Source organism: Myxine glutinosa, chromosome 1 (assembly GCF_964187855.1).
Source record: "Myxine glutinosa chromosome 1, kmMyxGlut1.1, whole genome shotgun sequence".
NCBI classification, from domain to species: Eukaryota; Metazoa; Chordata; class Myxini; order Myxiniformes; family Myxinidae; genus Myxine; species Myxine glutinosa.
This window is the reverse complement of record NC_136261.1, coordinates 177,372,946-177,395,431: the sequence shown is the minus strand read 5'-3', so window position 1 is coordinate 177,395,431 and position 22,486 is coordinate 177,372,946. Positions and strand designations below refer to the sequence as shown.

General features: G+C 47.9%; 1 protein-coding gene across 2 annotated transcripts in view; it reads right to left on the bottom strand.

Moving 5' to 3' along the window:
* The window catches only part of LIG1 (DNA ligase 1), a 100,673-nt gene extending 78,187 nt beyond the window's left edge, over positions 1 to 22,486 (bottom strand). The window contains exons 1-4 of one of the 2 annotated variants that reach the window (XM_068122844.2): positions 22,418 to 22,486; positions 16,869 to 16,934; positions 15,973 to 16,414; positions 9,528 to 9,606 (exon numbers count right to left, since the gene is read on the bottom strand). In XM_068122844.2, coding sequence (XP_067978945.2) covers positions 9,528 to 9,606; positions 15,973 to 16,414; positions 16,869 to 16,934; positions 22,418 to 22,452 — 622 coding nt within the window. In that variant the 5' untranslated portion in view covers positions 22,453 to 22,486. The remainder of the gene's footprint in view (positions 1 to 9,527; positions 9,607 to 15,972; positions 16,415 to 16,868; positions 16,935 to 22,417) is intronic. The other variant, XM_068122851.2, reaches the window with a different exon arrangement.

The window sequence follows — 22,486 nt, the reverse complement described above, 5'->3', positions numbered from 1 at the left end:
TAAAACCAAAATCATGTACATAATTAGTGGACAGAGAATACAGTACGCTTGGAATTTAATTTAACCGGGCCGAGCGGTGAGGATGAAGAGATGCAAGTAACGTGGATTAAATTGTGGTATCACGAGTTGGGTGCCAGAGATATTGTGGTTATTATAACTCACTGATTATAGGGGGCGCCGGGCGCACCGAGTACAGATCGGGTTGCATGATGGAGCACGCAGGCATGGATTTTGGCTTTGCGAGGCCCCGGATAGAAATTGGCATTTCGATGCTGTGGATTATATTGTACCTGCCCGGAAAGGGGATGTCCTGTGCTGGGGCTGGCGACATGCCTCTGTTATTTGTCTGTCTGTCGGTCTGATTGTAAGTCTTTGGTACTGGGAGGGCTAATTGAGTGCTCAGGCGTCATTGTTCCATGGAGGCAGGAGCTGTGAGTCACAAAATGTAAATGTAACACAGAGAGATGAACAGGACAACAACGGAGTTTATATGGACGGGTTTGGGGATGCAACTTCGTCCGGGGGTTTTGGTCCAGCCTGCAAGGAGTCCAGGGGCTTGTTTTAGGGCTGGGTCGCCAAAAATGGGATGCTGTGCCCATCTGGATGTAAAATTATCCATCAAGGACGGGGAATAATGTGCAGTGTGATTGGGTAAGAGGTAAAGGCCATAAAACACCAACCCCATGAGGAACGAAATAAATGGAGAGATGTTGGGATCACATGATGGTTGGGATTGAAGAACAACCTACTGGGATTTCAAACCTGTGTTTGGGTCTGGGGCAACTGGGTGATGGGCAATAGTGTATGAGTGAGTAATTATGATCTGTTTAAGTGTAAGAGGCGGTGGAGAAGAAAGGGGTGATGAAAGGTTATTTGTTTTAGATAAGTTATTTTATTATTATTTGTGAAGTTATTTTATTATTTATTTGGTTTCTGTTTTATTTTATTTGGTTTGGTATTTATTTATTTGGTTTGGTTTTATTATTAATTTATTTATTATTATTTATTAAAAGTTATTTTATTTGTGAAGTAGGTTGGTTGCTTATTTGTCACAGTAAGATGAGAGTTGTGTTTTTAAGCTTGGTCTTTGAATGAATTGTTGCTTGGAATGTGTTGATTGGAAAAGTGATTTCTGATCGCTGATCCGATCTGGTTTTGAATTGTTTGATTTAATTTTGAATTGATTGGAGGTAATAAGGATTTGTGTTGATTTCCTGATTTGAGTTCATCTGGAAACGAAGACAGATGGGATTAATGTGTATATCAGGAACAATTTGGAAAAGAAATATGGATATATGACATTACTAAAATATAACCAAGCAATTGAGAGTTCTTGGGTTAATGGGATATAAATAAATGCATCTACAAGTTGATGGTTTATAAAAATTTAGGTCTGGATGATACTTAAACGATGAACAATGTTGGCAATATACAAAGAATGTGACTTGTTTCTGGGGGGAAAACATGTGGTTTAAATTTGGTTGGCTAAGTTTTAAAGATGGAGATGTTTCGCAGAACTCTTATGATTATTTACATGAGTGGTGGACTATTCCATGGCGAAGCATTTTTCAGTTTTTATGATTAAGGTTTAAGGTCTTTATGATCTGTTTAGTGTATTTTTCAAAGGAGAGGGTTTTGGTCAATGATGATGCCAAGATTCCGGATGTGGATACTGGGAAACCATCGATGTTGGGGGGAATGAAGATTAATTCAGAGTTAGCGTAGTTAAGTTCGAGGAAGCTGATCTGAAGCTAGAATTTTATTTCAGTTAGGCAGTTTGTCAGGATAGAGTGGGTGGTGGTGGAGCACGATTTGGTGGAGATGAAAAAGCTGGATGTCATCGGTGAAGCAGTGGAATTGGAGACCATGGTGCATTGGCTATGGTGCATGACGGATTAAGTGACCAAGGGGGGATAGGTACAGGACGAAGAGGAGGGGGCCAAGAACTGAACCTTGGGGGACACCTTAAGGGGGAGTGAATTGTGGTGATTAAGCTGTTGTAGATGCTGTCAATTTTGCTTTGGATGAATGGTCCAGGAAGGAAGGAGGGTGCAGGTGGCACCAGGTGTGAGTGCACAGGTGTGCACCAACAGGTGTGTGGAGCAAGGTGGTGGTATCCAGGGAGCTGAGGAGTTTGTTCACGTTGTAAAGTTTGTTTATTGTAGAGAAGAGTGCTTTTGGGATTCCGGAGCCAGAGTGGATAATTTGAGTGCTGTAGGTGGTCCTTGTAGGCTTGGGAGTGAACTGATTTGGGTTTAATAGGCACAAGCTGGTCTAAACAGGGTGAGGAGGATGGTGTGATTGATGATGTCAAAGGAGGCGTCGAGGTGAGGAGGATGAAAATGTTGAGGTTGCCGGCATCAGAGGAGAGAAAAGGTCGCTGGTGATTTTGAGGAGAGCAGTTTCAGTACTGTGGCTGGAGCAGAATCCGGATTGGGATGTTTCATACAGGTTATTGGCAGAGTGGTGATGTTTGAGTTGAGTGGCCACAGCACGTTCCAAAACTTTTGACAGAAAGGGTAGATTGGAGATGGGTCTGAAGTTATTTAGGGTGTCAGGGTTTAGTCCAGGGTTTTTCCAGAATGGGGGTGAAGTTTCACGAGTTTTTGGGGAAATCGGTATGTGAAGCTGGATTAAGTTGGAACTGCTTGATGAGCCATGGAGATGGATTGGGTTTTGTTGTTGGTTGTCTGGGAGTTCGGTTGTTGCATTGCCAAAGGTTTCTGTGTGGTGGACACACTCGTTGGCTGTTGTCTTGTGTGACGTGGATGGAGATGTATGTGGCTGTGTGTGGCTGCCTGGAGGGGAAGGCGGCTACAGTGGTTGATATTGGCTGTGGGTTGTCCGGGGTGCTTCGATTTGCATAAAGGGTGAAGATTGGGATATTACATTATTTTAAGTAAGTATTGGTATGAGTAATTACATAAGTAATTATGAGTATTAGTTATGAGTAAGTGATTATTTTAGTAAAGTTACATGTTTCGCTGTGTTGTGGATCTGGGGACAAGCTAGTTTGATGGGTACCCTGGGGTCTTCGGCGTGTCTATGTGTTTGGCTGTCTGTCACACCGGACTCTTGAATGGGTTTTCATGAGACGAATTTCAGACATAACAGTGAGAATCTATTTTGAGCGAATCACAGTGGGTGAGGAAAACATTGTGTGTGACCAGACACCAGAACTGACCAGAATTGAAATTGGAAGTAGACCAGGTTATTTCTATTATTTGTTTATTCGTGAAAATAAATAAATAATAGGGGGAGGTTAATGGAGGTTAATGGTGGTTTGTTTGTGTTAATGGAGGTTAATGGTGGTTTGTTTGTGTTAATGGAGGTTAATGGTGGTTTGTTTGTGTTAATTCTAGTTGAAACTCTCGCTGAAGTAATTTTCGTTTATTTTTATTTTTTGATTCGATTTGAGAGTTGAGATGATTGATTTTTTATTAATTTTATAATTTTATTTTTATTGATGTTGGAAACAGGTAATGGGATGCTGAGAGAAGGATGGAATTTAATTTGAATTGGACTGGATTAAATGGGATTGAATTTAAAAAAATTGAATATTGGATAAAATTGGATCCACTTGGAAAAAAGTGGATTAGGAAATTGGAGACCTGTAGACCAGGCGCTCCCAGGAGACTTGTGGATCAGGTGTTCCACCAGAGGAAAAAGACCAGGTGTTCGTGGAGCACTTCACCTGCAAGAACGCCTTGGAACCAAGGTGGAAGGGACCAGTCCAGGTGTTGCTGACTACACCAACGGCAGTCTTTTGCGAGGGCAAGACTTCGTGGATCCACGCCACGCACTGTAAGTTGGCCATACAAGCACCAGACACCACACCCCCAGAACACAGTAAGGATGGGCCTAATCATAGGTACAATACTATTGATAGCGACAGCAGCTAGGGGAAATTCCGATTCCAATAGATGCGAAAACGAAACCCGACACCTCACCGTAACATGGGGACAAAGAGTATCACCACCATGTTTCGAACAGAAAGCCCTGCACACAAATTGGGTGAACATAAATTGGCTAGCACTGTCGGCAGGGCCTGGACGCGTTGGCATGGTACTACAAAAGCAACGAGAGTTCCGGGAAGACGGGCAAGCTAGCATTAAGACCTTGGCCCAACCAGGATACCAATGGGGAACCCCTGATTTTAAGCTACAAACACGCACGCGCCTAGAGAAAGACATGACCATGCAGGTCCGGTGCAGCGTCTGGACCCCTGGCGCGGCCGGTGGCGAAAGGAACTACATACCATGCATCGAATACATACTCACGCCACAACCCCAGAATAAGGCCCCAAAGAAGGGTGAAAACACATATTGGAAAGTGGCCAGGGAAGTGGCAACAATTCAAAATAGGACACACTGCTGGTCGTGCATGCACTTTCCCCAAGCAGGCACCACAGGAATACACATGATAGTGCTACCCTCGTCCCTCAATGACCTCTGCTCACAACCTATCGATTCCCCATGTTTAGTCACCACGCTGGAAAGAGAAGGGGTTGACAACGGCAAGAGTTGCAATCGACAATTTAATTATCGCCCGTCAATGATTGCCCATGTGGCCGAGAGGCCTGCCCCCGTCTGGGTCAAACCACAGAAAGGGAGGGTCTGCCTCCAGGGTTCCGGCCACTTGCGTATGGGAGAATCAGAATGCGCCTACACTCTCCCCGGGAAGCTGGGACAAGGGAGCTCGGGGATTACATTACGAATAGTACTGCAAGATAAACACAACCACAACATAACGGCTATAACATTCTCTAGGGGGGTTAGTAGGATTAATGGGGTGGTAAAGGGACTCCAGTGCTTATCCACCCACCTGGTCCCACCCCATGGGACAATGTTTATATGCGGCGACAAGGCTTACCCCTATTTACCAAATAATTGGGGGGGCACATGTTATCTGGGTTCAGTCCTTCCTGACGTTGAGATACTGGATGAGCTAGACCCAAAGTCCTTGGACAGGCGTTATAAGAGGTCAGTCATGAACGAAGATGGAACCACTAAACTACACGGGAGTCTATGGGAAAAGGTGTTTGGTTTCTTCTTCCCAGGAGCGGGCACAGTCATGGATAGTTTCCGGATAGATAAATTGGCTTTGACCCCAGAAAAGGTGGCAAACGACACCGCTACGGCTCATGACATACTATTGGATCGATCGGATCGCGCGCGAAAATTCTTATACATTTAGCTGGCTCACTGACTGGTTCCAGGGATGGACGGGCACCATAGTGAAGTGGTTATTGACCGCACTGGCTGTGATAATCGGGGTAGTAATTTGGGGGGCACTAATGAAATCTCTAGTCCTCCTCTATATGAGAAAGTATTTTACAGGATGGAAAGTGAAGAAGCCGCCGACAACAACTATGGCTCTGACCACAGAGGCCGTCGACCTGAACGGGTCCTTCAACAAGGCAGTTGCGACCAGCGCTCCAGAAAATTGTATTGAATTTTGTGACGACTGTGATACTTGTGTGGATCCCATGTGGGAACTGGCTGCTGCCTGTAACGGTGTATGTGATGACTGTGATACTTGTGCTATAAACCCCTTGCGTGTACTGGCTAACGCTGCTTATGTATTACAAGCTGACAGCTGCACGCCCCCTTCTGACCCAACTATGGATCTGATTGCGACACTGGGTCTGGCGGTCGAGGGACCCGACGTGGATATCCTAGACCCGCAAGCCGACCAGGCGCCCATGGGAGACTTTGACATAAAGGAAGTCCCTCTCTTTTCTTCAAATGTTTCGGATCTCTTTGATCCAAATGTTTCGGATCTCTTTGATCCACATGTTGCGGATCTCTTTGCTTCAAGTGATTCGGATTCGGATTTTTACGCTCTGTACCCTGACCAGGAAATTGAGACACAAGATACTGACGACATTTTGTATTCCCCAGAACAGCAACACGTGAGGGACCTCATGGGCATGACCGTTGATTAACTTCGAAGATCTGCAAGGACTGCGTCTGCAAAGGGTGGGGGGAGCCAGTTCCGCAGGGGAAGTGATGCACCCTCTGGCGGAGCAGAACCTCATCTGGACCAGACGTCTTCGTTGTGGATCCGAAACGTTAATGAACTTTCATGTTTTGAGCCCTCAGGCTCCGAGCACGCACCACACGACACGTTCGCCAAATGCACGGGCGAGGCGCTTTGGGCGCACGATATGCCCTTGGGAGATACCCGCATTACACAATTATTTTTTCAATACCCGCATTACACAATTATTTTTCAATAAAGCCCGATGTGGCACGTTGTCTCTTAAGATACTTTGTCTCGACGAGACAAGAGGAAGGAATGTCAAGTAGTAGATTTGTTATTGCCTAAAGTTCAGTTATAGACGTTGGGTGTTAATGTGTTATGATTTATATGATGTCTAAAAATGCTATTTCATAAAGTAAATAAAGGGTTTTTGCTTCGTTTTAGTTTTGGATGAGGAAAAGCTTAAAATGAGGTCATGCTGAACAGATTGTATACGTGTGCTTTTTTCGAGGCTGGTCGTAAAACCACGCCCACATGCGCTTGTTTTTTTGCGTAATGCAAGTAGAATGACATGAACCTATCGTTAACTATATATATTTTGTTTTAATCTCAGCAAACGCATGACTCTGTATAAACATGCTTTGGATTACTCATGTACACAAACCCATAAAATATATGGGTTTGTTTGGCTAAGCATACACTCTTCTCTTTGTGAGTTACAGTTCTGTTTTCTCGGAGCCCAGAAAAACAATTGATAAGGACGGGCTGACTCCCCCGAATGATAACGGTGGGAGGAACCTCTCCCAGTGTTGTTTGTTCCCTCGGAGATTTCCTGATAAAACGTGTCCCTATATAAATGGACTGGGAATCAATGTGTTTTCAGGAAGGCTTGACGTGGCATGTTCTTGCTGTAGATTGCTGTAGACGTCGGTCTCCTCCGGATCCGTATAAGTTGGTTATTAATAAAGCTGCGCCATTTTTCAGGCTATTTGTGGACTTCTTTTGCAAACGAAGAGCTGATTCTTCACAGTAGTACTCGGCTTCATCAATCAAATTGAAGGAATGAACAACAGAACGATTTTTCTAATATACATTGTGTTACGGATTCGTCACTTCCGTTGTGGTGGTTTTCATCCACTTGAAACATTTCTGGTTCTATGTATTATTATTATTGTTGTTTGAGGGAAATAGCAATTATTATTGTCAAAAGGTAAAAAGGTTAATGTTTTAAATGAAACAGGAACCGGATGGCGACGAAGAGGAGGAGGAGAAAGAAGGCGGAGCGAGTGAGTTCGATAAAAAAGCCGAGCTGCTCCGAGTTCTGAAGCGAACGTTGTCGAACGGGAGTCACTAGCGAACTTTCGGGTTTCCCGGGAAAGGGATTCCTGCGACAGAGTTGTCATCGCTGTGACCGATCAACCTGCGTGTCAGGTCTTTGGCGGTGGATTCCGAAGATAATCATCAAGGGGCCGTTACGTCTCGAGAGCGTGCCGTCGGCCATTTTGACTCGCGCGCTTTGCACGTCGAGCAAGGTTTCTTTGCTTCGTCAGCCGTTTTCACTGCTTTCAGACGTATCTGGTGTGTGTGTGTTCAACGCGGCTTTTGAAGATTAATTTGCGGTTCGCCGACTGTGAGCTGTGAAACGTCCATACCCGAGGGTGTTATCTCTCAGTCGCCTGTAGGGCGCCTTTGGATTTCCCAGTCGCCTTGAGGGCGCCTTTGCCCCGCTTTGGCAGCGGGACTGTACTTGTCATCCGAACGGGATTCTGGTCTCGATTGGACATCGTTCTGACGATCGCTGGAGCGAATCGACTTAGGCTGGAAGCCAGGAATAGAGACATTGGGAATGTTCTTGTTTCACTCACTTGGAGCACAGTGAGTTATATATTACAAAACTGATGGTACCATCATAGGATATTGATTGTACTCTTGATTCATATTATTGTTGTACTGTTATTCTTGTGTGATCTTAATACAATATTTGTTTGTGAGTAACAATTGGTGTGGCTTCTCCATTGATCTTTGACATACAGAATAACACATTTTTCTGCCGTGACTCTTCTCGGGGCTCGGAGGTACACTGTGGTCAGGGGGTCGGGGAGGAGCACGTAACAATTGTAATGGAGCTCACGCACGCACACGAACACAAACACAACCACTGATCTTGGGGGAAGTGCCGTCACTTCCCGGTATACTTTGGGTACCAGCAACATCATGACAATGTTGCCGCCTTTCTCACCGCACTCAGCGCATCCAAAACTTCACAACAGGCTTTATTGTATTGCTAGACAAGATCATTTGCATCATAGTCAGAACTTTCCAGTTAAATATTAATCCCATTTTAGTCGCTCGATCTCCTCTTCCTCACTCCCTGTCAAGGTTGGAGTTCCCCAAGACAGTGTCCTATTTCTGATCTTCATCAATGATTTCTCTGAATATATGGAAAATCTGTATGTATTTGCTGATGACTCCACCCTCTGCCATAACATCCCTCATCCTTCTGGCAGGAAGGCTGCAACCTCTTCCCTCTCATCAGACCTTGAAAAACAAATTACCAACTAATCAAACACTTGGAATATGTCTTTAAATTATGACAAATCTCACACTTTCTCTCTCTCTCTCTCTGAAAGGATCATCTGGCAAACACTTCCATATACTTTCTAAACAATCCTATTAAAGAAGTTCATTCACCAGAAGACTTTAGCCTGGTGTTGGCTTAGCGGTTAGGGTGCCGGCTTGGGATCCTAGGATCCTGGGTTCGAATCCCGGTCGATCGCTGAATTAACGCCAGGGGGGTTGACTCAGCCTGTCATCCTTCCGAGGTCGGCAAATTGAGTACCAGCTTGCTGTGATGAATGATCACGGTGTGTACCCCGATTTAGAATAGGTACACCGTATCCCTGCGCATCGTAAGAGGCGACTAAGGGTTGGCGCCAGGAAGGGCATCCGGGCATAAAAACATTGCCTCAAACAGGGAACCATGATTGTCATGGGGCCCGCAAGGCTAACCCCTGCTTTAGCGGGGAAAATGGCCTTAAAACGATCATTCATTCATATTCATTCACTCAAATTCCTGGGTCTCCCTATCAGCCATGATATTTCTTGGGCAAACAACATTTCAAAGTTGGCCTACAAAATCAGCCGCCGACTGGGCATCATCTGTCGTACAAATCCTTCCTTGGCACACTGAACTCATCCATCGACAAGGCCTTCAGCCACAACTTGATGGAGTACTGCTCTCCCATCTGTGCTGGCTCCCCTGCCTCACATCATCATTTAAAAAAAATAATAATACAGTGTATTAAAACAAAGTATTGTTAAAACTACAGGCTTCACTGCAAGACAAACGTGGCTTTCAGTGCAAATGATTACAGCGTTGTTCATATTACAATGCTATGACTTTCTGCTATGAAATAAACTTTCTCTCGTACACAATGTAGATATATGTTTAAGCAACAGATATGAACCAGAAGGCGATTGCAATCATTGCATCTCCTTAGACTATGCAGTCCTGAGATTCGGCGCACATAACTTGGAAATACCTTTTCCTTGCTTAGAGCCGACACCTTGTTTCCGAGTACTGTGGAATATCCTCTTTGAAATCGTACTCGTATCTTCCTCCTGAAAGACAATTTTATGCATGAGGATCTGCAGGGTGACGTCAGCTTCTGGTAGCGTTAGAGATTGAGCATTTTTTTGCAAACAGTTAAGTGCGACTGCTTGCCATTTCAAGTATGAATGCTGAACAATTTTCTTTTCAATAGGAATTTTCTTTTCAATAGGACAAGATAAACTGTCACCCTGACGTATGGCAGGTGGACCTTTCATGCTGACTCAAGTTACATTTTCATCTACCTCAATGTCTTGATTTTTCTGAATTTTAATAATAATTCATTTCAACACTACTAGTCCATGGGCTGACTAGGGTTTACATGCACCCCCCCCCCCCCCCCACAACTTAACTTCCCGGGTATGTCCATGTACCCCCCACCTTAGGGGTTAGGAAAAATCATGTTAACAGAAAAAAAACTCATTCCCAAGGTACCTCCCACGCATATTTTGATGTTACCCCCCCTGTGTCAGTGATTTCCGAAAATTAGGGGTAGGCGAAATTCAAATGGCCATAACTTTTTACCTAGTCATCCTATGGTTGCATATGACCCCTCAAAATGTTTGTCCTGGGACACTCTTTACAATGATATGTGTTATATGCAAATGAGATCACTAATGAGGTCACCAGAGGTCAAACTATGAGGGAATGAGTTTTTTTTCTGTTAACATGGTTTTTCCTAACCCCTAGGGTGGGGGGTACATGGACATACCCGGGAAGTTAAGTTGTGGGGGGGGGTGCATGTAAACCCTACTCAGCCCAAGGACTATACCTTCTGTGTATAGTAGCCTCCGCCAGGCTGAACAGTTTACGTTTTGTATCCCACTGATAGGCCAGACCCAGATCCAGACATAAACCAAATTGAATAGGTTTGTTCTCGTCACCCTAACCAACCCATTCACCTAGTAACTAGAGAATTACACACATAAAAACCAAATCTTCTCTGTCAATTCAAAAATAAAATTTTCAAGACCTTTGTCCTTACTTCCATGGAAACTGTTCTGCACCACCAAATGACATTGTCGTGAATGCATATTAGAGGGCATTCTATTCTGAATTCAGCTCACTCCTGAGGCATGGCTGTGCCGCTGATGCATTGCCCCTCCACATTTATGGAGGAATTTGGAATTAAGTCAGGATGCCAGTGATGACTCGCTTCCTCTTCACATAGGTTATTTGACATCCACAAACTAATGCCAGCAGACGTGGGTTAACGTCCATTCGAGGGACGGCGCACACATTGATGCCTTGCCTGCATGTGAAACACCAGGATGGCAGTTTATGCCTGGGCTGAGATTCAAACCCAAGCTAGACAGCTCAGACGAGAGCGGCTAAATTACATCAAATGATGTGACTGCCCGCACGTTAGAAGCAACTAGTCCTGGAAACTGAGGATCATCAGGCTTGTGTCATTTGTTCTTCCATAAATAAGACAAGCATAAGTCGGACCTCTGCATTAAGCAGCTGTGTCACCGTGGTTATAGGAAAATAGTAATCCGAAATTTTTTGAGTGGTCTGGAAGGGGTCCACAAAACCAAAAGGTTGGAAACCACTATTCTAGTACAGTAATAATACTGTCGCGCGAATACCCTCAGTTAATACCGTGGGATCGCGTATGGCCAAACGGGCTTTAACTCCGAGGCAACAATCAGTTGCGGATTTGACTGGGCAGCACGGGAGGAAGAAGGAAGAAGGAAGAAGGAAGAAGAAGAAGCGGTGAAAGCTCTTACCTGTAGCAATCTCACGGGCAGCTCCGATCCTGCAGGAAATGAACTCAAACGAACACAGGGGGTAAAATGTACAAACATAAACGATTAATTATGTGGAACCCGATACAAAAGAAATGCGACAGTAAAAACTGTGTTCTAAATTGGGACGTCCCCACACAGATTTCAAATACGAGACAAAAGGGAGAATGAATAAAATAAATGTCTCGTCGTGTGGCGGACACGAAAGCCCACTGGCGTGGTGACATCATTCCGCGCACCAAGTGGGCGGCGGCCACGCCCGAGGGGTAAGCGTGGCCTCAGGATATACACCGGGCGCGCAGCCCGGAGCACGCCAGTGCTACAGTGACCTCTTTGGAATAAAGAACGATAAACTTACCGCGTTGTCCGCTTCCTCCTTGGTAGCAAGTCACGCGCGTAGCACCGCGTGCTAAATTGGTGACTCCAACATTCGAGTCAGCCGTCGCTGACTCCCCGAAACCGCCGCAACAATGGCTACCAACGCGGTCTCCATCAAGCTCCCCGACTTCTGGGAGTCACAAGCCGAAGTTTGGTTCCTGCAGGTGGAAGCCCAGTTCCGACTTCGAGGCATCACGGTGGACGACACCATGTACTGCCACGTGGTCTCTGCCCTCGGGCCCGGCACGGCCACCCGCGTCGTATCGGTCCTAAGGGATCCACCTGCCGACGGCAAGTACGAGGCGGTCAAGCGTCTCCTCCTCGCCACGTTCGGTCTTACGGTGGACGCACGGGCCGATCGCTTCTTGGACCTCCCCGAGATCGGGGACACGCGACCGTCGGTCCGTATGGACCATATGCTGGCGCTCATGGGCGACGAAACCCCGAACGCTCTATTCCGGGCATTATTTCGACGCCAGCTGCCAGCATGAGTCCGCCTCGCTTTGGCTGGTTCCGCGTTAACGGAACCCCGTGCGCTCGCTGCTGAGGCCGACAAATACTACGCGGCTTTGGACATGCAGGCGAGTCTTGGCGCGGTTGCCGCTCCCGAGGTTCCCGAAGCTTTCCCCGATGCACCGCACCTCGTGTCCACCGTCACGCCCCGCCCACCAGCACCACCACAACCACAACCACCGCCGCCGCCGCGAAGAAAACCGCGGCCTCCGACGCCGCAGCTGCCCGCCTGGTGTTTCTTCCACGCCAAGTTCGGCCACGAGGCTCGGCAGTGTCGCCCGCCGTGCTCATTCGGCAGGTCGGGAAACGGGCGAGCCGGTGCTCGGTGGCAATGGTGAGCGTCGGCAATTCCAACAGCCTGCTGTACATAACGGACGCCTTGTCCGGGCGCCGTTACCTGTGCGATACGGGAGCGCAGGTGAGTGTCGTTCCTGCCGGTACGTCCGACAAGCACACCGCGGGCCGAGGTCCCGCGCTGCTTGCGGCCAATGGTACGTCTATACACACGTACGGAAAACGCTGTCTCTCCCTGCGGTTCGGAGGTCAGGTTTTCCGTTGGTCGTTCGTTTTGGCCGACGTGCCCATGGCACTGCTCGGCGTGGACTTCTTATGTGCTAATGGATTACTGGTCGATGTAAAGCGCAGAAGGCTTGTCCAGGCTGAGACGTCCAGCTCGCTCGCGTGTTCGCTGCCCGGCTCGTTGAGCAGCTCACAGAGCGGCTCATCGAGCGGCTTGCTGAGCAGTTCCGTTCCGGCCAGGTTCATCTGTACGCTTCCGGCAGCGGACGAATTCGCCCGCCTCCTCGCAGGTTTTCCGGCCCTCACGCGGCCGACCTTCTCGGCGGGGATCGTCAAGCACGGGGTGGAACACCACATCCCCACCGCCGGGCCACAGGTCTACGCCCGGGCACGCCGCCTCGAGCCGACGAAGCTCGCCGTAGCTAAAGCGGAGTTCGCTACGCTGGAGCAGCTCGGCATCGTGCGGCGCTCCGAGAGCGCGTGGGCGTCCCCGCTCCACATCGTGCCCAAGCCCGGCGGGGGATGGCGACCGTGCGGGGACTACCGGCGCCTCAACGACGCCACCACCCCCGACCGCTACCCCGTCCCCCACATTCAGGACTTTTCCGCCCGCTTGGCGAATATGTCCTTCTTTTCAAAGGTGGACCTCGTATGCGGCTACCATCAGGTCCCTGTCAGGCCGGAGGACATCCCGAAGACGGCTGTCATCACGCCATTCGGGCTTTTCGAATTTCTTCGGATGCCCTTCGGTTTGAAAAATGTGGCTCAGGCGTTCCAGCGCCTCATGGACAGCGTCTTGCGCGGCTTGGATTTTTTGTACGTCTACCTGGACGACATCCTCGTCGCCAGCGCGTCCCGCGAAGAGCACCTTCACCATCTCCGCACGCTCTTCGAACGTCTGGGCCAGCATGGCCTGATCGTGAACCCCGCCAAGTGCCGGTTCGGTGTCGCTGAAATCGACTTTTTGGGGCACCGCGTCACCAGGCACAGGGCCGTCCCCCTACCGGCCAAGGTGGAGGCGGTGAAGGGGTTTCCGCGGGCCCGCACGATCAAGGGGCTCCAGGAGTTCCTGGGCATGGTAAACTTTTACCATCGGTTCCTGCCCCGCATCGCCCAGCTCCTGCGCCCCTTACACGAGGCCCTTCGAGGGAAGCCGGGCAAAGGTGACGTTACCTGGACCGAGCAGATGGACGCGGCGTTCTCGGGCGCGAAGCTCGCCTTGGCCAACGCCACCATGCTCGCGCACCCGGCGCTCGATCGCCCTCACCTCCGACGCCTCGGACTACGCGGTGGGCACGGTGTACGAGCAATGGGTGCATGGAGCTTGGCAACCGCTGCCGTTCTTCAGCCGGCAGCTTCGCCCGCCCGAACGCCGTTACAGCACCTTCGACCGCGAGTTGCTTGGGTTTCACCTGGCGGTCAGGCACTTCCGCCATCTGCTTGAGGGCCGTGCGTTCACGGCCTTCGTCGACCACAAGCCGCTGGTTTTCGCGATGGGCAAGGTCGCCGAGCCAAGGTCGGCCCGGCAACAGCGTCACCTCGCGGCCGTGTCCGAGTACACGACGGACATCCGGCACGTCGCGGGAAAGGACAACCCGGTGGCCGATTGCCTTTCCCGGGCCGTCGCCCACGCAGTCCACCTTGGCATCGACTATGCCCGGATGGCAGCGGACCAGGCCGCCAACCCCGGGGTCCAGGCCCTGCGGACCGCCGTCACGGGCCTCCGCGTCACTGAGGTGCCCTTCGACGGCGTGGGCACGGCCCTCGTTTGCGACGTCTCCCTCGGGCAGCCTCGCCCCATCGTGCCCGCAGGCTGGCAGCGCCAGGTTTTTGACGCCATCCACGGCCTGTCCCACCCGGGCACGAGGGCCTCCCAGCGGTTGGTCGCCGACAAGTTTGTCTGGCATGGCCTCCGGAAGGCCGTCCGCGGCTGGACCAGGACGTGCCTCGCGTGCCAGCGTGCAAAGGTGCACCGACACACCCAGAGCGCGCCAGTGCTACAGTGACCTCTTTGGAATAAAGAACTATAAACTTACCGCGTTGTCCGCTTCCTCCTTGGTAGCAAGTCACGCGCGTAGCACCGCGTGCTAAAGTCATGTATTTGTGAATGCGAGCTTAGCTGTCTGTAGATGTAGCGTCCGTTGGGAATCGTCCAGGCTCCGGTGTTCAGGACCCAAGCGTGCAGTCTGGGCACGGCCCGGTTGGCGTGAAATGGCTCGGGCATTGGCACGAAATGCTCGGGCGTTGGCGCGAACACCCCCACTCTGCACGGTCCGTCCCGCGCTACACAGCACAGCATACAGGCACCAGGAGCACGACACAGGGGAGGATGATCATCAGTGCTGGTCTCTCCAACGTCCTTCAAACGTCCACACAGCGGAAAAGGTCCAACATGAAGGGACAATCAGGAGCAAGAGGCCAAGGGAAGAGAAGCGAGGGAAGAGAGAGTGAAGCGCCAGCCAGCGAAGAGACAGCCAAGAGAGAGCGAAGAGAGAGAAAATGCCGGCGAGCGAGACGTTTTGTCACACGCGGTGTGATGTCAGCCCTTTCTCTTCCCCAACCAGTGCCTCGTTTCTTTGTGGTCTTTCGCGCCTCCCGACGTCACCGGCGCTTGTCCTCCAACCAGCGAACTGCTTCTAAGTCGTCCTTTTGCACCTTCTGCACTGATTGGCCGAGGTGTCAACAGTAGGTGAGTGGCCAATCAGTGTGCCACTCCTTCCACCTTCCTTTCACCAATCAGTGGCCAACCTCTTACCCCAACCAATCACACGTTCCCTGGGTGTGGCTCCAGCCTGCCTGGCACGATGTTTGTCGCCCATGGTGGCGTACTACGTGGCTCCTGCCCTGTTGCTCTTCCAAAGTCATTGTGGTGGCGGGGGAATTATTTAATGTGTGGTGCGCTAATGGGCCTATCTAATGTCTATGTGAGTGCATTGCCATAAGGGACACTGGGTTGCTCACCGAGGGAACGACACACAAGGGAATTTTACCCACAATCCCTGTACTAATTAGCATGCCCCGCCCCCTCGTGGCGGGGATGAAGATACAAGCTTAATCCGACATTCGGGCTACATACAGAACTTATTACATCTAGATTCCCTATCACGACAGTCGAGCACCCACCTATGCAGATCTACCTGGATCTAGATATTCCTCTACCCCGAATTCATAACAATACGTTGAAACAGAACATACAAATATCTGTATTTTTATTCTTACCTTTTTTATCGTCTCTTCTTTCAACTCCTGATTTGCATTCTTTTCTTGTTTTCCTTCCTTAGCTACTTGTATTTCTTCCTGTTTCACTACCTTTGTTTCCCTCTTGTCATCAGATTTTTTCGTTTCCTTCCGTGCACGCCCTTTCTTTTTCTTTCTCTTCCTATTTTTGTCCTCCTCTGACGATTCATCTTCTTTTTCATCTTTTATTGTCTTCTTTTCAATCTCCCCTTCTTCCTGCTCATTGTTCATTTCCTCCTCCTTCACCATCTCAGTTTTGATATTCTTTCCTTCATCATCATCATCATCATCATCACTATCAAACACTCTCCGCTTTTTGTGACGAGTTGACTTCACAGGGGAATGAAGGCTTTGTGATGTTGTACAAAGCTCATCTCCATTCTTTGTGCTGCTCCCTTCTGCAATTCTTGATGGAACAATCATCCTGCGCATAAAACACACAACAAAAGCCAGCACTACAATCCATACTAAATTGAATGAAATGCATTTTCATTTCTTGTATTCTTTTCATCCACACAATTCTCTTCCTGTTGGCCTTGCATCAACCACCCTTGCTTGAAAAATAGAAAAATAGAATTTGACGTGAATTCGTTGAACGATATACACCCACCCATGTTACGTATGCTTTCAATTAAAGGTCACATTAGAGAGAGCGTGAGAGAGAAAGAGAGAGATAAGTCGAAGAGAGACAACATCGGAGTTTAGTTGAACCCCCTTCATTGGTACAAACGTTATTGCAGTAACAAAAACAAACTGGTAACAAATGGATGGATGCACAACACAGTGACGGACAAACCAAAAAATAATGCCTCTGGGCTTCAGTTGCGGAGTCATAAAAACACAATTAGTACTCACAAAAGATTTTAAAAAACACAAACCTGTCTCCTGCCTTTTCCTGCTCAGATCCCGATTTCTTGTTCTTACTCGCTGGCAGGAAAAATGACCTGCAAAATACAGAAAACAATGTAGGATTAATCCAGAATATTCCTAGAGATGTCGAAGGGATAAAACTCTCCATTAAGCTGTCTAGTTTAAGTATGATTGCTGGCCAGGCCGACTCATGGCATTCAGATACCTCAGAGGCAAAAGTACCAAATGGCAAAGGATCTTTAACATCCAGAGGTGAGTGACAAGCAACTATGACAACCTGCTTCAGCATCTCCTCTATGGATCATTCTCAAAATATCGTATCTTTCCATCTGTAGTTTTTGGACACGATGAGGTATCTCCAATCAATATCAAATATCGTATATGGGAGAGACGCACCACCAATGTGGTCTGACGAACCATTCTGAGATGGACTCTGGCCTATCCCTGATATACACAAGCGTCATCTCAGACCTATCTTAAAGTTGTGTCATTAACATTGCAGACACTTCAATTGGGAAGGGGGGGGGGGTAAGGGGAGAGTGGAGACAACCAATGATCAGTTTGAAATAAGTATCACTGATTAAACCGGATCCTTAGGTGTCCTACATATGGATGATAATGATATGGAGAAAGTTGATATTGCAGATTATCCTTTGTGCGATTTAGAGCTCCTGACTTGATTGAGCCTGATGGCTATGGCACGAAATGAAGAAGTCCTGATACTATATGCCATAGCAAGACAATAAATTAATTTAAGTGGTGTGTGAGCAGACTGGGTCCTCCTCTAAATCGTCACATAGCGGGGGTCAGGTTCATTGAATATTTTTCGAGCATATCACATGAAACGTGGTTGTGACACCAGTGACACGATTATAACACCAGTGACCAGGTGAAACACCAGTGACAAGCCATTTGTTGATCTTTGTTGCTTTTTAACAGCCACTATTATCCCACCTTATGGGGTCGGCCGGGGGAAGCTTGGCCCATGTCTTTTACGAACCGGCTTGGCCAGGCCTGACGTTCCCCTAGTTAGGGCAGGAAGTTGGAACTTGGCCATGGTGCCGGCGATAATTGCCTCCTCCTTGCGAAGGACACCATAGGACCTTTAACGTCCACAAACCCATGCTGGCAGACGGGACTCCCAGTTTATCGTCCATCCGAGGGACGGACGTCCATCCGATATCAGCGTCGTCGGTTTGCACATCAAACTGAGATGTCTTGGGTTCATAGCAAAGACAGTTCGGTATTCCATCGCTCAGTCTGCACACCCAACTTATGTCGCAATAATAGATGGCTCCTTTGTTCACTGAGACAATTTCATGCTGCTTCAATGTACCCTTGATGGTAGGTATTTCAAGATAATTGAACTTGCTCTCCGCAGAGACCTGCTCCCGCTTGATGTAGAACAGTTTAATTAATGATCGTGTGCATTCTAGCGTGCTAAACAGCACTTCTGCAGTTGGAATGTCCTTACCAAGTTTGACCTGACAATCCGCTGTTCATTTTAGATTCCCCCATGCCGTCTGGAGCACGAAGTGCTTCAAAGAAGTGCCAGGCGATAGTCAAATCCGAATTCAAATGGCTTGGTCGTCAGGTAGTAGAAATTACCGTTCTGGCGATATTGGCTGGTTGATCTGTCAATGAATGCGTGAAGTGAGCGGACCTCTGGATTATCATTTCTCATCATCCTGCAAACTGGTGTCAGATGTGCCCAGATGGCTGGTGGGTCATGTTAGGTATGAGGCGATATTGAACAGAATGGTCCTCATCCTTCAGGTGCAGCACACCAGTGTGTAAGCTCATCTGTTGATGTGTTCCTCCGAAATGGACCGATTGTATTTCACGCACATATTTGCCACAATAGTTATCACTGAAGTCCATGTGGATTAAGCACATGCCAGGGTCAGATTCTCACGAATGTTTCTATAAACTCGATATTGATTGTGCATGTTGAAAATGTGCTCCTTGAAGAGAAGAGTTTCACTCTGAAATGTATCCACCAGTTCCCCAACGCTTGAGAGGTTTCCCTGCTTTGCGACGATGGTGTACTCTGTAACAGTCAGTCAACTGATGGGACTTGTCACCACAAGGGACTTTCATGAGGCCCCATTGGAAGTATGTCACCTCTTCAACCTCCACATTACCCTTTATGGGGCATGAGGCCTGGTTGAGGTTTTCCTTTACAAACTGAACAGGTGATGTAAGCACAATCCTTTGACATGTTATTGCATACTCTGCCATCCACCAGCACTTCCAAATCGGATGTACGCAGGATTCAGAGCTGCTTTAGTTTTTCGGACATGAACGTCATGTTTTCAGGTCACTTACACAAGCAGCTCTGCATGTCAAGCCGCTTGCATTCAACCACCCAAGTATGGCTTGATTGGTTTCTTTCTGTTGGCATCTCTTCAAACTCAAAAAGCGTTTCTATATTTGATTCTATTCATGCCGTTAATCATCCAAACCCTCTTGGAGGTCAACACTTTGAGCGATCTTTTGCTCCCTGCTTTCTCCAGCAACACCTCTGTCTCGATGAGGTCTCACTTTCACTCTTTCATTCCCCTTTTCTCCCGCCTCTGGAACAAACTCCCTCACGCTCTTCAATCCCACTCCTCCCTCCAGGTCTTTAAAACGGCTGTTCACCACCATCTCTCATCCCCCATCGAAAACCTTGATCTTTTCTACCCCCGTTAATTCACCCCAGATCCACTTTTTTGAAATACCTACTTCTTTTCTTGAAGTTCAAGCAGTGTCCATGTGTTTTATTCCTTCTCACCCCCCATCCCTTCCCATGCATCCTCCCCCAAAGGCCTCTCCCTCCCACGGATCTCCCGATGTCCCTGTTTTCTACTGTTGTACTTGTGTGTTTCCCTCTCTCTCCCCACCCTCTCTCTCTCCCAATCTTGTCTCCCGCTCCCTTTATAACATGTTTTTTTTTATGTGTCCGTTTGTTTTTTTGTGATTAATCTTAGCTCTTACACGAGCCTCGATCATGTATTTAAAAAAAAAAAAAAATTAAATAAAAGTCCACACAGAAAATGTGTCATCCTCATGAGTAATTGTCAAGATCATTCTATAGATCTGAGTGACCAATCAAAAAATTACGTAGATTCTGACCCTGCCTGGTCCAATGTTTCGCTGGGGATTCTGCTTGGACATGAAATATACAATATTTTGAGAATGACCCTTATCAGACATGTCAGTTGCTCTGACATCCCCATTTCTGTCAGAATAATCCACATCAATCCATTATCAACACGATCGAAAGTTTTGCAGATTTTGATATTCTCTTGCTTTTTCCATGATCCACCTCAGATGTGCGATTTGATCCCTTATTGTCTCTTCCTGTTTGCTCAACAGGGATCTCTTGCTTCTTGAAGTTTTCTATTCTGTGTTGAACGATCATTAGTAATATCTTGACAATGGTTTGGTTATTTGAACATTCTCTTGGATCCCCTTTCTTTGCCAATGGTATGTAGATAGGCTGCTTCCACCTTTTGGGCCGTACAATCTTACTCCAGATTGGTGCACAGACAGCTGTCAAAAGTTTGATTGCCTCCTCCCCAATTACCTTAAAGTTTATTGGAATTTCGTCGGCACCTGGTGCTTCCATTGGCCAGCTTTTTCAGGGCTCTACGTACCCCTACATTCCATCACTGTGGTTTTTACTCATATTCTCTTTCCTCGAAGGTTGCCATCATATTGCTACCCCATTTGCATAGAGTTCCGGTTATAGTCCTTACATCTTTCTGTCACCTGTGTTTCTTCTGTCCGATATTTTCCTGTTCTACTCTTAAGGACCCCAATACAGGACCTATATATCTTCTTTCGATCTCTCCAATGATTTTTTAAAAGATTTTTTGTTTTCCCCGCTCAGTTGTCACTTTCTATCTCTATACATGCATCTTTGAAATATTTATGCATCTTTCCTCGCTTGTTGTTGGAAGTCGGCATTTGTGCACCTTTGGTTTTCATCTCTTTTCTTTGGTTCGTGGATGTTAAAGATCCTATGGGGTCCATTACAACGAGTAGGTGAGCTATCGACGGCACCATGAACAAATTACAAATTGCTGCTCTGATTTCCTGAGTCGAGTGGCGACACAACCAGATCTACGACCCTAAACATAGAAACGGTTTTTGTAGCATCGACGCTCTGTACAGAGCATGGTTCATGATCTGATCTACAAATGGCGAACCCTCGGTTTGGTGGCCTGTATTTTAGTGCCTCTCCTCCCGCCTACATACCCCTGCTCTCCGTCTCAGCCCTCCGAACCCCCCAAGCTCCTTCGGGATCACAATTTCTTCGAGTAAATCGTCCTGGTTAAACTTCCAGCATCCAAGCTCATTGCACACATTAACTCTGTTGTTGCTCTTTCCTCCCATTTGTGAAACTGCCAGAGACAGTTCAATCTAACCCTTCCCTCAACGGCTCCAAGCAAATGACGCACTAGCATCTCATGTCATTCCCCATCACTACCCATAATCTTTATTACCCCCTTTCGCCCTTCCACTCCCAACCCTCTTACTTGGAGGTTAGCGCTTCCTTGCATGCTCTCACTCTTCTTTTTCTTGTTCGTTCATTCCCTTTCTTCTTTCACTCAACTTTGTCCCCGGACTTTTTTTTACCAGCACTTTGCTCCTTCATAAAACACCTTAATAAGAATCCTGCATTCACATTGCTATAATAATACCATCCCATCCCAGAATACCATCCCATCCCATCCCAGAATAATACCATCCAATCCCATCCCAGATGCCGCCGGAAGCATCCCCGATGGCATCCCAGACGCTGCTAGCCGCCCGTGGGCGCTTCGGCCGGGTCATCCGGTTGCCCCGCAAGCTGACCCTTCAGGTGCGCGGGAATTCTGGGGGGGCGCGTGTGGCGGACACGATGGCTCGCTGGCGCAGACATAATTCCGCGCACCAGCGGGTGGCGGCCACGCCCCAGGTAGGGCGTGGCCTGGAGATATATACGCGGGCTCGCTGCCGCGCGCACGTTAGTGCAGATGAGTGAGCAATGAATAAAGAGCTCGATAATAACCAAAGCGTTGTGGCCTACCTTTGTTCAACGTGTGTGCTCCCGCACCACAACAAACGAATTCCATCAATTTCAATACACCGCCCAGACGTCTAAATGGCAATAACAATTAAAATCGTTTATGTCAATGTCTTCAGCTCCTTTGCACTTGCAGGAACCTCTGCACACTGTTCAGGTGTGTTCAGTGACCAAGCAGCTTGCTAGCGCTTGCCAAGCCAGCCGTTCCTTATCAACGGTTTGGAATGGAGTGCTTACGTCACTCGGCGAGCGCTCCACAAGAAACATGGTAACTGAACACACACACCTGGTGCTATTAGTATTACTATTATCACAGATTATCATATTCATTGACATTGTTGTACGGTTGTTGACTTTTCTGTATGCAATGCTCAAAAATATCGATATTCAAAAGATTCCCTTCTATTTCTGCAATCATCTCCATTACATTCATGTAAATACTTTAACATATCATTATGAGGTAAAACTTGGTGTTCGCTCGCGAATAACGCGCGGCCTCACGAGATAGAGCGCTGCCCATCACGAACTCCCGCCATAACTGACAATTGATCACATGGTCGAGGATTCTTC